Genomic DNA, 15,272 nt, shown 5'->3' with positions numbered 1-15,272 from the left:
ATTCCTTATCCATCCATTACACACCTAAAGAAATCAAGACTCATGATTTTGACCTAATTCCATAAAACAATCGAAACTACATTAAAAAAAAACCCAGACCTGGTCATCATTATTATCATCGTCATTGTCGTGAAGACAAGAAGAGTGAAGACCACACAAAGACTCTTTGATCTTCTCCGCTTCACCACCACTAGAAGACGACAGAGGAGATTAAGCCACATCGATATCATCATCTCCTCTCACCACAGACGAGCCACAACATGATTTGCTCCGCCCAGATCCCATCTTCTTCTCAAAACAGCAAACTTTATGCTAAAATCACATCATTGCCAATTTGCCACAAGACCCAAAAGTTTTTCCCCAGTCTTCTTCTATCTAATAACCCACATAATCGAAATCCTCAATTCAAAATCCAAAGGATTAGTCTACCTTGGCTGACGAGAGATTAATGAGTTTTATGCAAAGGTTTCTCAATTGTTTTTAAGCTTTATTTTTTTGTGGTTAAATTTTCAGCTTTCTTCATCCGGTTTGATGGGTTTAATTTTAAAATCGGGTTGAAATAAGATTTAATCCGGTTAATAGGATTTATTAGTTAGTTAAGCAAATATTAAACCAATTATAAACCGTATAAACCAAATTTATGGAGAATTAGATGAGAAGTTTTAATCCGAAGAGAAAATAGCAATAGAACTATGGATTCGGGTAGAAATAGGTGGACGACTTAAGTTCGAAGGAGCTATAGAACGAGGTCAAAGTTCGGTGTGGATCTAATACGATATGATAGTTCCGAGGGAGAAATAGGACGTTTTCCCTTTTTTTTTTATACTAGTTTACAATTCAAAGATACTTACCATTATTGGGCCTTTAGAAAATGCTAATGTACCTCAAAGGTTCTTCTTTGTTTAATGGGCCTTCCAGAAATGCTCCCGATAGTATCTGTATACGGTGGTGGGTGGGGGTCCCCCACGTGTATGTAAATTCAAAATTCGAATAATCAAACTACGCGTTACAAAAAAGTGCTCAAAGGAAAAAAAAGGCACACAAATCTTATCCATTTCATTATTTTAGATTTGACCGTTTTTGATAAACCAGACCATACCGAACCAAAGTCAAGCGACTCCGTGACGATGGCTAAGCTATCTCTGTAAACCGACCGAACCACACAGGCACACCAATCAAAACCTTCCAGAACCATAGAGAGAGAGACGACATTTTATTCTGTAAACTAATTTCCCTGTTTTGCCCCTATTATTTGTCTTCTTCTTCGTCTCTCTTTGAAGTCTTTGTGGTCTGCTGGCGAATTTTCAAGCAGCTTTCCTCTTTTGTGAACTGAGTTTTGAGTTTTCGTCTTTGGAACTTTGAATTCTCTCATCTGAAACTGAAGTGAAGGAGAAGGGAAGATGAATACTATGGAGAGTTTGATTGGGTTAGTTAATAGGATACAGAGAGCATGTACCGTGCTCGGTGACTATGGTGGTGGAACTGGAAATAACGCTTTCAATTCTCTCTGGGAAGCTCTTCCTACCGTCGCCGTCGTTGGTGGTCAGGTGATTTCTCCGGTTTAATTAGCTTTTGACTTCTTCTTCCTAGGGTTTTTCTCTGTTGACTCTTTCACTTACGCTTTTATTTGTTTATTTGGGTTTTATGCAGAGTTCTGGGAAATCTTCGGTTCTTGAGAGCATTGTTGGGAGAGATTTTCTTCCTAGAGGATCTGGTTTGTGAATCTTCAATGTTCTCTTCTTCTGTGGTTTTGGTAATAAAAGCTAAGGAGCTTTGATTTTGATTTTTGTTTGCAAGGTATCGTTACGAGACGGCCTTTAGTGTTGCAGCTTCATAAGACGGATGATGGAACAGAGGAGTATGCTGAGTTCCTCCATCTTCCCAAGAGGCAATTCACAGATTTCGGTATGTTTCTCTCTATAATCATATTTATGCCTTTATAAGTTATGTTTGCTCTGTTTTGAAAGTGTTCATTGAATTTATTTGATGTTGCAGCTATGGTTCGCAAGGAGATTGAGGATGAGACTGATAGAATCACAGGGAAGAGCAAACAGATATCTCCAGTTCCTATTCACCTCAGTATCTTCTCTCCAAATGGTCAGCTTTCATCACAGTCTGTGGAATTTATTTACTTCCCGTAGTAAACTTGTTTCTTTTTTGGAACTAACATTGATGTGTGCTTCTTTTTTTTATGTTGTGTTCTATGGAAACAGTTGTGAATCTGACCCTTGTTGATTTACCCGGTTTAACCAAGGTTGCTGTTGGTATGATTCTTTTACCTTTTCGTTTGGTTTCTATTTATTTATTCTTGGATGGCTGTATGAAGGTAATTTGATATCGTCTTTGTTATCCAGAGGGACAGCCTGAAACCATCGTTGAGGATATCGAAACCATGGTTCGTACTTATGTTGATAAGGTTAGATTTACTGGTTTTTACCAAGACTGTTAAGCTATATTATGCTTTCTGTTTATAATTCTTTGGATGCATCTTCTAGTTCTAAATTGGTTAGTTCTGTTTTTTTTCTAGCCCAATTGTATCATATTAGCTATATCTCCTGCTAACCAAGATATAGCCACATCGGATGCAATTAAGCTTGCAAAAGATGTCGATCCAACAGGTTTGTTTGCTGTTCTGTTGCGAATGATTTAAATATTTAGCAGGAGGTATTGTCTTCTGACGATAAAATTATGTTTTTGATCGCCTCAGGTGAGAGGACATTTGGTGTTCTTACCAAGTTAGACTTGATGGACAAAGGAACCAATGCATTAGCAGTAAGCACCTTTTTATCTCTTCGGTTCATGTCTCACGGTCTAGTTTGATGATTGTACATGACTGATATTATAGTTGGTACGCCCATCTAGGGATGATGCAAGTAACTAAATCTACAGAACTGATTTAGGCATGACTGAGATTACATTTTTAATTTAGAAATATTTATCTAACGTCTAGAACTGTTTGCCTTAATAAGGTTCTTGAAGGAAGATCATACAAGCTCCAACATCCTTGGGTTGGGATAGTGAACCGCTCACAAGCAGATATCAATAGAAATGTCGACATGATGCTTGCGAGACGCAAGGAACGAGAATATTTTGACACCAGTCCTGACTATGGTCACTTAGCCAACAAAATGGGTTCTGAATATCTGGCAAAGCTGCTCTCTAAGGTGTTCAATCAAAGTCTGACTTGCTTGCGACTTTACTATATTGTTTTATACATTGTTCTTCAATTGCTGTATGGTTGTCTTTTGCAGCACTTGGAGTCTGTTATCAGGACCCGTATTCCAAGCATCCTGTCCTTAATAAACAAAAGCATTGAGGAACTTGAAAGGGAGTTAGACCGCATGGGTCGGCCTATCGCAGTCGATGCTGGGGTGAGACAGCACATTTATGTGAAACTATTTCTCTTCGATGAAGTTTTACATATTTTACTATTGGCTTAATCTATTCGTTTCATTCTCAGGCTCAACTATACACTATATTGGAGATGTGCCGTGCATTCGATAAGATATTCAAGGAACATCTGGATGGCGGGTAAACACCGTTCACTCATCTTCCTGTAGAAATCTTTAGGCTTAAGTTATTGGTTTTGCTGGTTAACCTCATATTATTTACATTTTTAGGCGTCCTGGAGGTGACCGTATCTATGGAGTTTTCGACAATCAACTTCCAGCTGCACTGAAAAAGCTTCCGTTTGATCGCCATCTTTCTCTACAAAGCGTTAAGAGAATCGTGTCTGAGGCAGATGGCTATCAACCTCACTTGATTGCACCAGAACAGGGTTATCGCCGTCTTATTGAAGGGTCGCTGGGCTACTTTAGAGGTCCAGCCGAAGCTTCTGTAGATGCTGTAAGTTCTTCTACAGTGTCCCTTTACTTCACTTTTGTATTTTGTATATATACAAGAGCGTAATGAGTTTGGGGCATATGCAACAGGTTCACTTTGTCTTGAAAGAGCTTGTGAGGAAGTCAATATCAGAAACTGAGGTGAGACTTTTTATTCAAACTATTGATTTTCTTATGACTGGTAAAAATGTAATACAAGGATTTTTACTGGATCTCCCTGATGGCAAAAAATGCAGGAGCTAAAGCGTTTCCCTTCGCTGCAAGTCGAGCTTGCTGCAGCAGCCAACAGCTCTTTGGAGAAATTCAGGGAAGAAAGCAAGAAGTCAGTTCTTCGACTTGTTGACATGGAGTCTGCATATCTAACGGCTGACTTCTTTCGGAAACTTCCTCAAGAAATTGAAAGACCAGTAACCAACCAGAAAAACCAAACCGCTTCTACTTCGCCTGCAACATTAGACCAGTATGGAGATGGACATTTCAGAAGGATAGCATCAAATGTATCCGCGTATGTCAACATGGTTTCGGACACACTTCGTAACACAATTCCAAAAGCTTGTGTTTACTGTCAGGTTAGACAAGCCAAGCTCGCGTTGCTCAATTACTTCTACTCACAGATCAGTAAGAGAGAGGTAAAACTGAACTCAAAACAACAAACATGTCTCAAATCATTTGGATTCTGTGCTAATGCGTGTCAAATCTTACATTTGGTTGGGAATTTTTCACAGGGGAAACAGTTGGGACAGTTACTAGATGAAGATCCGGCGTTGATGGATAGGAGACTAGAGTGCGCGAAGAGGCTTGAATTATATAAGAAAGCCAGAGATGAGATTGATGCTGTTGCTTGGGTACGATGATAAAGCCAAAACTCTGTGTGTGTTTTCTAGTGATGGTTTTATAAGTAGAGAACTATACATTTGTGTGTTGATATAACACGTTCGTCGGCTTGTAATATATTTCCATCGGCTTGTATGTATGTGATCATCTGACCCTGTTGGGTGGAGACTTCGGACGTTTTGTAATAACTTTTTTCACTGCTATTTAAAAACGCCATGGCGTTTTAACTTCATAATTTTATAGTAGCGGACGCAGACTGCACGCTGTTTTATTGTAACCGTCTGAGATAATATTTTGAATGCCTTTCGAAACGCCGTGTTGTCTCAATTTGGAGATAGTATAGTACTGCACGCCGTTTAATCATCCCGTCAGCAGACTACACACCGTTCTTCTTCCTTAGTTTTTCTATCTTCCCCTGAATCATCATCTTCGCCTGTACTTGTCAGACTTCTGTGTTTGATTCACCGTTACATCGTCTTTGATCATGGAAACTCCTGTTGATGCTTCGATTAAGGTATCGATTTCACCCTGTGTGTACCCAATTTCATTTTTCCTGCAACTAGTAGAATCTGGATTTTGCCCTAAATCAACAACGATGCTGTTTTGTTACAGAACGAACATGAAAGCCCTAGGTGGAAGAAGTCAACCGTGGTTTTTGTGTTGGGTAATATCAATAATTCCACTTGATGTATGTAATTATGCTTTACTCTTCCTGATCATGCTTAAAGGTTGAATTTTTATTTTTTTTGTGGTGTTGAATGGTTGATTGATTCTAGGTGGTCCTGGAAGTGGCAAAGGTACTCAGTGTGCTAATGTTGTGAAGCACTTTAGCTATACTCATTTCAGTGCTGGTGATCTTCTTAGAGCAGAAATTAAGTCTGGTTCTGAATTTGGGTAAGTTCTACTTCAGTGATGAATCTCATGTCTCAAACTAATTTCTCTGTGCCTGTGTGTGAAGTGAATCTTGTTCTAGGCTTATGATGATTTTGTATGATGAAAGCCCAACAGTTGGTGAAGTTTCCGGTTTATGTTTTTCAGAGCCATGATCCAAAGTATGATTGCAGAGGGGAGAATTGTGCCGTCTGAGATAACAGTGAAGCTTTTATGTAAAGCTATGGAGGAAAGTGGTAATGATAAGTTCCTCATTGATGGTTTTCCTCGCAATGAAGAAAATCGAATCGTATTCGAAAATGTTGTAAGGGTCATGTTCCATCTCTTAAACTAATCGAGTCCTACTTGTTGAAGCCTTGGTTCAAATACTTTCTGGATCTTGACAGGCTAAAATCGAGCCTGCTTTTGTTCTGTTCTTTGATTGTCCTGAAGAAGAACTCGAAAGACGTATTATGAACAGGAACCAGGTTGGTATCTTCACTGGAAAATGAGATCATAGTTCAGATCTTGTTTGTCTTTTACCAGTTGTTTCTTGGATTTGAAGGGAAGAGAAGACGATAATATAGAGACGATAAAGAAGCGGTTTAAAGTGTTTGTTGAATCTACCCTCCCTATTGTTAACTACTACGAATCTAAAGGGAAACTTCGAAAGGTTTTAGGATTTTGGTTTTCCAGTTCTCTTCCATGATCATTACTATCATATGCTGTTCCTGATTCTTTTGTTTCTGATTCCTTCACCAGATCAATGCTGCAAAACCCAGCGAGGAGGTTTTCGAAGCAGTCAAAGTTTTATTTGCATCTGAAAGTTGAGAAGGTAGAGCTCGTGATCATCCAAACCATACATTTTTTTTTTGTTGCCTACCCTAGTCCTTATAGATATTTAGTGTATTATTTATTGTTTGATTTGTCGTTGTATGTACCAGCATCAAGGACTAGGGAGAAATCACTGGACAAAACAAAACAGAGACTTCCAAGTCAATGTGCCTTATCGTACACGTAACTAAGTTTACAGATTTGTGCTGTAAATAGCTCTCTACATTTAACATTTCTCATTATGATGATTATAGCCACAGTTTCGTCGTAATAACCACTTTTTTAGTCAATAACTGGTTAGGCTTGACTTATTAATCAAGTCTGGTTACAAGTCCATTGATATATTATACAAAGACTTGTAAATTTCTATGAACATGCGTCTACTTGAAAACCAGCTTCCATTAAATTGGATTAGTACGTATTTAGAGGTCAACGTATAACGAACTTGCCGTTGAATACCGTCCATGCATTTTAATATCAAATCACGATCGTCCATCTCATCCAAGCTTACAGAGCATATATACACACACACCACATCCAGAGTCTGTGGTTCATTCTTTAATTACGTTCTTATTAAAAAACTTCTACTTTTGTGCTGAATGATGTTGGCTCAATCTGTGTTTAGATTTAGCGAATTCATCACCGTTTCTATTTTGGTTGCCTCCGTCTCTCTCTTCTTTACACGTCTCTTATTAAGTTTTGCCGTTTTCCTCGTCACGCGTCCATGGCGTCGCCACCGCACATTCACGTTCCCCCGGTGGAGAACGGCGGCGAAAGATCATTCGTCTCCGCCCTACTGTGTTGTGTGTCTTCAAGAGGCAGAGGAAGGTGAGAAGATGAGGCGATTGACGATTTGCCGTCACTGTTTCCACGCGGATTGCATAGATACATGGCTCGGTGTAATGTCCAAGTGTCCGTTGTGTAGAGCTGAGATACCGCCGTTACCGCCGGCGAATCCTCTGCTCTCACTGTTTTTCCCGGCCGGTGTGATCGATTTGTTCACCAACAAAGAATCTCGACACGTAGCGTAGCTTTATAATAATTTCGGATTCTAAGTTTTCTTAATGCTCTGACCTGTCAAAGACTTAAAATTTAGGTACTTGTTTGCTTTAAAATTTTAGCTTAACTCCTTCAATATACGACATAGAATTTTAAAATAAAAATTGTTAAAACAAAACAAGTGTTTTACTATGTGTTCAATGCCCATGCTCATTTTTTTCTCTTTACGTAATTGCTTTTATAATGTGTTGCTTTTATATTACGCTAACTTTAATTTTAAAACTTAAGCTTACTCCGTTCCAAACGTGCGTATCTCCCTCATGCAAGCACCCTAGTTCCTAGTTGGACTGAAGTAGGAAAGAAAATAGGTAGTTACTTTCGGCTTAAGGTATTAAAGAATACAAAGAAAAAAAGGAAGAAAATGTTATAATACACCAATTACCAAACTTAACTTAGTCTTCCTTAATTTTGTGTGTAACATGGAAACAATACTAGATTACAAGAAATAGATTTAGAGCAAGAAAGAAAAAGTTTGAGTTTGAAAAAAAAAAAAAAAAAGTCCTTCCTAAGACCATCTCCAATGGTAAGAATTGGGAAGTCAAACTTTTTCTAAGGAATTTACCAAGTGTAAATTTTTTTTACCTGAAAAACGAAATGAGCAGGGAGTATTTGTAGATCCTAGTTGCATTGGGCCTGATAAATATCAAAAGTTAAAAAGGCCCAGCTTTGATAGTCCGGTGGGCGTAAGTTAGCGTGACATGTTAGCGATATAATTCTAGGATCCTTTCCTCAATTGGTCTTGTCTTCTGCCGTACGCTTGTCTCTAATTTTCTCCATCAATCCGTCAAAACTCAAAACAGTGCCCATCAAGTTCGAATTCTACCCTCAATGTACATATCCATGCTCATTTCTCTTTACGTAAGCTTATAATTATTTTGATAGTTTTTCTTTGTGGTAATTGCTTTTATTTTTATAATGTGTCGTTTTTCTACTACAGTGGTTCTATAGTTTTTAGATTTTTACTAATCTGATCCAGAAGTTTGTGCTATATATATTAATCACTAAAATAGTATGGATTAATTAAGACTACAAAATAAATCAGATTTCTTTTTTTCCCTCGACAAGTCTTATGTTTGGAGAAACCTTGTTTTCAAATTGTAAACATCTTGTTTTCACCTTACAAAAAAAAGAAAAATCTTTAATAGCAAAGTTCATGCGCTTTCATATGATTTTTGTATCGATCCAAGTTTCCACCAAACACAAACCCTCACACGTACGTAACAGTCAAATGATAGTTTTAATTTGTTTGTTATCCACGTTCATCGCATAGACTACTAATAATATGCTTTTAAGATTACAGTATATTCAGATTTAATATAACCTTAAATCCATGTGACTTTGTAATATGTGCAACGAAATGTGGACATTAAAGTACCATGAATCATTCTTATGGTAGGCTATGGCTTTGAATGGAGAAAGTATGTAATGCAGAGCAGATCAAGTGGTTCAAGCAGACCAAGCAGAATAAAAGTAGATCAAAAATTTGGCAGTTTAAATGCAGATCAAGGGTGAACAACATCAAAAAAGCTGTAAATCAGATCTGCATGTATTTCTCCTGCATTTCCCACAAAAAGACAAAAAATTTTGAACTGCACACAGTTCATCTGCATTAAATTTTAAAAGCAAAAAATTTCTTGAATGGTAACTTAATGATAGGAGAACTATATTAAAGGGTGATCTGCTATTTTTCTGTCCTCCCATTCAAAGCCTATATATTACGGACTTCATCATCTGAATTGAGGTGGGTCTTTTTCTATATATATATATTTTTTGTCAACAAGGTCTTTTTCTATATATACTTTTTTGTTTTTGTATTTTTGCAAAGTTAAGAAAAAAGCAAGTTGGTTACGCATCTAAACATAAGAAGAAAAGTGACAGAAATTACCAAGAAACTCACATGGAAATCACTAACACACCCGTACATGCATGTTGTTTGAGGACAAGATATTTCACATTAAAATATTATAATTCATATAATCGCGACATGTATCATGTATATCGATAATATTTTGACATATGTGAAAAGAAAATTTATTTAATAATTATAAGAAAATTAAAAAATCCTGATTGGTACAAGATTTTTAAGACTTTAAAAAAAATTAAAGCTTTGAAAGCCATTTATTTGCCAATCAAACTTTTTTGACTTTAATTTTTTTTAAAGCTTTGTAAGTCATTTATTTTTTTTCCTTCCTTGCTTTCTCAAAATTTTAAAAGCGTCAAAACCAGACTTTAAAATTAAAAAAATATAAAACTTTAGTTTTTTCCCCCATTATACTTAAAAGCTTTCCAAAAGTTTATATATAAATTTTACATAAATTATTTTTACACATTAATTATTCTTATTTTTTTCTCCTTCTTTTAAGATCCATTTTAATAATAATTATTTTTATTTTCATTATCATCATTTCAATATATTTTAATAATAAAAGTAACAGCTTCAGCTTTAAAAGTATTTTTTACCAATCAAATTTTAACAGTTAAAGTTTCTACAGTTAAAGCATCTACAACCAAATTCTCTACAGCTAAAATTTTAAAGTTAAAGTCTTTACAGCCATAAGTAACAGCCGTTACCAATCGGGGCCTACAATTAATATTTTTGAAAGTATATAAAACAAAAGTAATCTATTATTATATCACTAATTCTAATAGAAAGCTATCTATTAAATTACTAATTTCAATAGAAAAATATGTGCAATTAATAAGGAAAATATTTGCAATTTAATTGCAATTATTATTCATTATAATCATATAGTAAAAAGAAATTTATACAAAAAATGATTAAAGTATGAAAAAGTTTAATGTGTTAAAATTAGTGATTAACATAATGTAAGAAATATAAGATAATCAAAATAAGAAATTAATGTAATTTTCTTAAGTTTTCTAATCAGTGAATGATTTGATAGCGTATTCAATATTATGTTATTATATAAACCTTGATTTTCAAAGTTAGTAATTCATGTGATCGCGACACGTGTCAATTTAACAATTAAAGTTTTTGTCATGTGTTACACATATTTAAACAATTAATAAATATAAAAAGATAGTTCAAATATGTATATAAAAATAATACTAATTCTAATTTGAAATTACTAATTCTATAAAGAAAAAAATAAGAAAATTATACAATTAATTACTATAATACCATAATTAAATAAATTATACTGTTAATTATTAAACCTAAAAGAAAAATGATTGAAGATACTCACTTTTACATAAACAAATAATTTTCTCAGAATAACGTCTTTGTATTTTTGATTAATTTATGATAATGTTGGACAAGTAGTAAAACTATTACTTATCAGATTACAAAGTATGAAACAAATATATTTAAGATATTGTTACTTGGGATTTTAGTTGAAAGTACCACATTCACTTAGAATCTTTTCTATTCTACCACATGTGAAAACTGTTTTTCTATTCTACCATAACAGAAAATTACCTTCTCTTTTGTGAGAAAAATCTGGAATTAATTGTGTATTCAAATATAAAATACGAGGGGAAAGTGTACTACTGACAATTAGCACTTAATATGCACAAAAGTAAGAAACAGTGGGCAAAAGAAATGAGTTATAACTGTTTCGAAGAAGAAAGAGATATAAGTAATGGAAAAAACACATGTGATGACAAGATGAGAGCATGAATTGAGTATGTAGACAAGTTATTCGGTAGACAAAATGATATTTTGTAGATAAGTTTTATTTGTTGATCATGGTAGACATATTCATTTTTTGGACTGTGGACAAGTTATTTTTAATGAATTTATAAAAATGTATTTTTTGTAGACAAATTATCAAGTACATAGTGATAGACAAGTTTGTAGATAAGTTAGTTTTGTTGTTTGTGGACAAATTGGTTTTGTTGTTTTTAGATCTATAGCAGACAAGTTGGTTTTGGTGTTTGTGGACAAGTATCAATTTGTTAAACTTGTAGACATATTTTTTTAAGTAGACAAGTTGGTTTTTTTGTTTATTGACAACTTCTAAATTTTAGGTCTATAAAACTGAATCGGACAACAAACTAAGATCTTAGTAGACAATTATGAAATCAATGGACAAGTTGTAAAATATGTCCATAAAAAATCAGACATCACAAAAAAAAAAAATTTTGAAGTGATGAGGTCTATCTCCTTGACACGCCATTGTTGGTTTTGTGATTCATCATGAGGGGACAAACCGAGGCTAAATAGAAAAGGTTATTGATTAGGGGTTAAAGATCGTATAATGGAAGATGAAAAATGTTATACTTACACTATATTATGGACTACATATGAGAGAAAAGGAAGATTGTGGTGGTTCTCAAGTTTTTTTTGTTGGGATTTTTGGATAAAATGTTAGAAAACAATGAAAGAAGTAAAAAAAAATTTGTGTTTGTCCATTTGTTGTTTTTAGGACAATGGAAAAATAAACAATGGAAGGAAGAAAACGTTCTATCTACTTTAATTAATCTGACATTAGTCTGAGAAAAGATGGAAGGAGAAAGAAAAAAAACGTTAATTTATTGTTAAAGCTTTTCAAAAAAATACAAAGAAGTTAGTCAATGTTAGTTTAGTAATTTAATGTTGGGAATGTGGTATTTTGGGAAAACAGTTATGGAATGTGTGTGATGCAATGAGAAAAGTTTTTGAATGTGGTAGATTTGTTAAAAAACTCTTTTTATAAAATATTAAGTAAGGTATAAATTTGATACAATGTACCTTTTTTTATATGAAAATTATAAATGTTACTCAATGGGATTGAATGCATAGAATTAAAATCTAATTTTATTATCATGTAATAATATAAAAAGAAATTGTATTACAAGATGGAGTGTGTGAACTCTAAGTCCGGTTTTTTTAAAAATCAAATGGAATAAAATTAATATTTTGAATACAACTTAAAATTTCACATATTTTTCTTATATTCGCGTTAATACACAGCCTGATCTAGTATAGTATAATTAATTAACAACGAAAAAAAGACTAATCTATACTAATAAAAAGTAGGAGCTATAATCTCCTAAAGCTGTCCACCTAGGATTTAAACATCCAATAGGGATAAGACATGTCACTCATTAACATTTATTAAAATCTCCATAATTTTCAATAAGAATTATTTTAAAAACCTATAAGGATTTGACATGTCATTCATTAACATTTTTTAAATTTCCAGAATTTTTAGAAAAAGGAAAATAAAAGAACTATGTACAACGTCCCACATCGGCTAGAAATCTTTTAGACATTGGTTCAGAACCAGTATAAATAAAGATTAATATGCTTCCAACATCGAATGAGCAGGAAAACTTGATTTATCAGGCGTCCAAGTTAAAAAGTTTTATTCGTTTGATCCGATTTTTTATTTGATCAAACTAAAACTTTAAAAAGTTTCAAAAAATATTATAATATTGAAAATTTTTAAAAGTTAAAATATTAGAAATATTGAAACTTTTAAAAGTTCTTAGCTTTTAAAAGCTTAAGGTTCAAATATTATATTTTGAAACCTTTTAAAACTTCAAAATCTTATGATCTTAAATTTTAAAATTTATTAGCTTATAAAAGGTTTCTAAAAAATTATAATTTATAAATTTTAAAAGTTTAAAATATTATAAATATTGAAACTTTTAAAATGTTCAAATATTAAAAATATTTAAACTTCATAGAAAGTTTGAAAATATTACAATTACTTAACCTCCATAGAAATTTTAAAATATTATATCTATACTAATAAAAAGTTGAAGCTATAAACTCATAAAGGTGTCCATATAGGATTTAAAACAACCAATAAGAATTAGATATTTCACTAATTAACATTTTTTGGAAATATAGTAGTAATCTCTATTATTAAGAATTTTTAGAAGAAAAAAAATAAAATTTATAGAAATAAAAGAAATATGATTTGATATTCTTGCAGTAAATTTTTTATTTTTAAGTCTAAGAAAGAAGAATTGACGTCGCAAGACCTTGAGTTGATGTTATTTGAGTTTAAAGAAGAAGAATCGACGAAAAGCACAACTATTATTTTAACTATACATGTGTTCATATTACTTTCTCTGCGAGTAAGGATTTTGCAATTACCATAAAATTTGACAATAAAAATGACAAGAAAGAATATGAAAAATAAGAAAACATTGTAAGAAAAACATTGAATAAAAAAACACGAAAACATAGGTGGTAGCAATCAATTAAATATGAAAAACGAGATAAATTCAAGATTACAAAATTATTTTCGTTTTTCTGGTGGTCAAAGAAATTGTTTAGGATATGTGAGGTCACCAGTGTGATTCGCCTTGCTTGGACGTCGAGTTAAATTCATGATTTTTTTTTAATCTGATTTGAATGTATAGCACAACTCATTTTTATATTTTTTAAAAATTATGTATCTGAAAATTAAATTTTTTATTTAATACTAATATAATTTATTTTTGTAAGATAATATTTTCATCACTGTCATCACTCACATAGTCCCTGCATTTCATAATATAAGATGTTTTAGAGAAGATTTTTTTGTTTCATAATATTAGATGTTTTCAAGTTTCTATGCTACTTTTAGATTAGTTTTAATATATTTTATTATGCAGTTTTATTTTATGATTGGTTGAACTTTTTTAAAGTGGTCATTTCTTATATTTTGAAACGAAGTATGTATATATAATTTTCATCAAAATATATCAAATAAACCCACGTGTAGTGGGTTCAAAACCCTAGTAGATGTACAAGATGACACATAATTACATATTTTCAATCGGTTTCTACCAAAACCGGTTTACGTATTTTCAATCGGTTAAACCCGTCACATCGACATTGGAGGACGCTTGAGTCTTGACGCTGATCTATCAAGAAAATCTTTGCCCGGTACGTATTTCGATGGAAGAATATTGCGGTCAGCAGCGTCTCTACTCAAATTATGGGCCAAAAGACATCGACTTATGTATTGATTAAATAAATGACTCATGCAGTCATACCCCTTTTGTTCTTTAATCGTCATTGTGTTTCTTCATGTTTGATGTTATGAATCTTGCATACGCACGTATTCTAATTCTTCTACTTTTTAATCTCTTTAATTTAACAATCCTGTAACAACAACCCTTTATATATATAATAGCAATGATTTCTAGGAAGTCAAAATATTATATTAAGGAATTTATTTACTTTACTGGACTCCATACTTTTCCACGCTTACATGCAAATGCAACAGTTAGTGGGGAGTGACGGTGTGGGACTCGCGGCGAAGATATGGATATCATTTTCTGTCTTTTTCGTTTCTTTCTTTTTTTTTTTCTTTTGCTTTAGTTGTCTTTTCACTTCGATCAAAGCTAAAATATAACTGAAAATAGCAATTTAAGAAACTATTATATCAAGTAGAATATAAACAACCAAAAAAATAAAGAAAAGGATAACTATTCACGTAATTATTAGAAGAAAAGGGTACAATAGTTTTATCTTTCCTTCGCCAGTCATCTAGTTTTGTGGTTGTATACCACTTTTCCTTTGAAATTTTAAAGGAGCTCAAACCCTAACTGGCCGGGTTTTTATGGTAAACGTTGATGATGATTTGAGAATTCTGCCAGATCAACTCTATCAATATACATATACTCCTATATTGGTACTATAGGATAGTGTGTAATATCGCAGTCGCTCGTATATATGGTCCCAACCACCTGCAGTTTAGTGGAAAAGGACAGCAAGCATTGGGAATCAAATCGAATTGGAATCTCTCTCACTCACTCTTTTCCAAAAGCGTCGAGCCTAACTTTCATACACGGAAGTCATTTCAACGTACGATTCTGACACGTAAGTACATCCTTACGCTAAACAGCAAAACTTTCAGTAATACCAAATCAAAATTCGACGAAACATGT

General features: G+C 33.2%; 2 protein-coding genes and 1 pseudogene across 3 annotated transcripts; all 3 read left to right on the top strand.

Annotated features, from left to right (window-relative positions):
- The first annotated feature begins 1,001 nt into the window (after positions 1 to 1,001).
- LOC147945084 (phragmoplastin DRP1E-like) lies at positions 1,002 to 4,908 on the top strand. Its single transcript, XM_087451650.1, has 15 exons — positions 1,002 to 1,547; positions 1,651 to 1,714; positions 1,798 to 1,905; positions 1,996 to 2,097; positions 2,214 to 2,264; positions 2,355 to 2,416; positions 2,528 to 2,618; positions 2,708 to 2,772; positions 2,970 to 3,164; positions 3,252 to 3,371; positions 3,461 to 3,531; positions 3,621 to 3,846; positions 3,933 to 3,983; positions 4,079 to 4,471; positions 4,568 to 4,908. Exons 1-15 carry the CDS (start codon positions 1,401 to 1,403, stop codon positions 4,694 to 4,696), a joined length of 1,875 nt encoding a protein of 624 aa, XP_087307776.1. The 5' UTR covers positions 1,002 to 1,400; the 3' UTR covers positions 4,697 to 4,908.
- On the top strand, positions 4,908 to 6,670 carry LOC104788286 (putative UMP-CMP kinase 1). 2 transcript variants are annotated; one of them, XR_015558088.1, is made up of 8 exons: positions 4,908 to 5,190; positions 5,289 to 5,340; positions 5,453 to 5,570; positions 5,715 to 5,871; positions 5,954 to 6,038; positions 6,117 to 6,219; positions 6,309 to 6,381; positions 6,491 to 6,670. XR_015558088.1 is itself a non-coding variant. In XM_010514022.3 (8 exons), exons 1-7 carry the CDS (start codon positions 5,161 to 5,163, stop codon positions 6,375 to 6,377), a joined length of 615 nt encoding a protein of 204 aa, XP_010512324.1. In that variant the 5' UTR covers positions 4,908 to 5,160; the 3' UTR covers positions 6,378 to 6,381; positions 6,491 to 6,670. The 2 variants fall into 2 exon arrangements, 1 of the variants encoding a protein (XP_010512324.1); XM_010514022.3 differs by having other exon boundaries at positions 5,954 to 6,034; positions 6,112 to 6,219.
- Positions 6,671 to 6,884: 214 nt separating this feature from the next.
- Positions 6,885 to 7,557, top strand: LOC147945083 (RING-H2 finger protein ATL34-like; annotated as a pseudogene).
- Positions 7,558 to 15,272: the final 7,715 nt, after the last annotated feature.

The sequence above is a fragment of the Camelina sativa genome, chromosome 5, assembly GCF_030686135.1.
Source record: "Camelina sativa cultivar CO46 ecotype springtype chromosome 5, ASM3068613v1".
NCBI classification, from domain to species: domain Eukaryota; kingdom Viridiplantae; phylum Streptophyta; class Magnoliopsida; order Brassicales; family Brassicaceae; genus Camelina; species Camelina sativa.
Note: the sequence above shows the minus strand (reverse complement) of the source record. Positions and strands in the feature narration are given on the sequence as shown.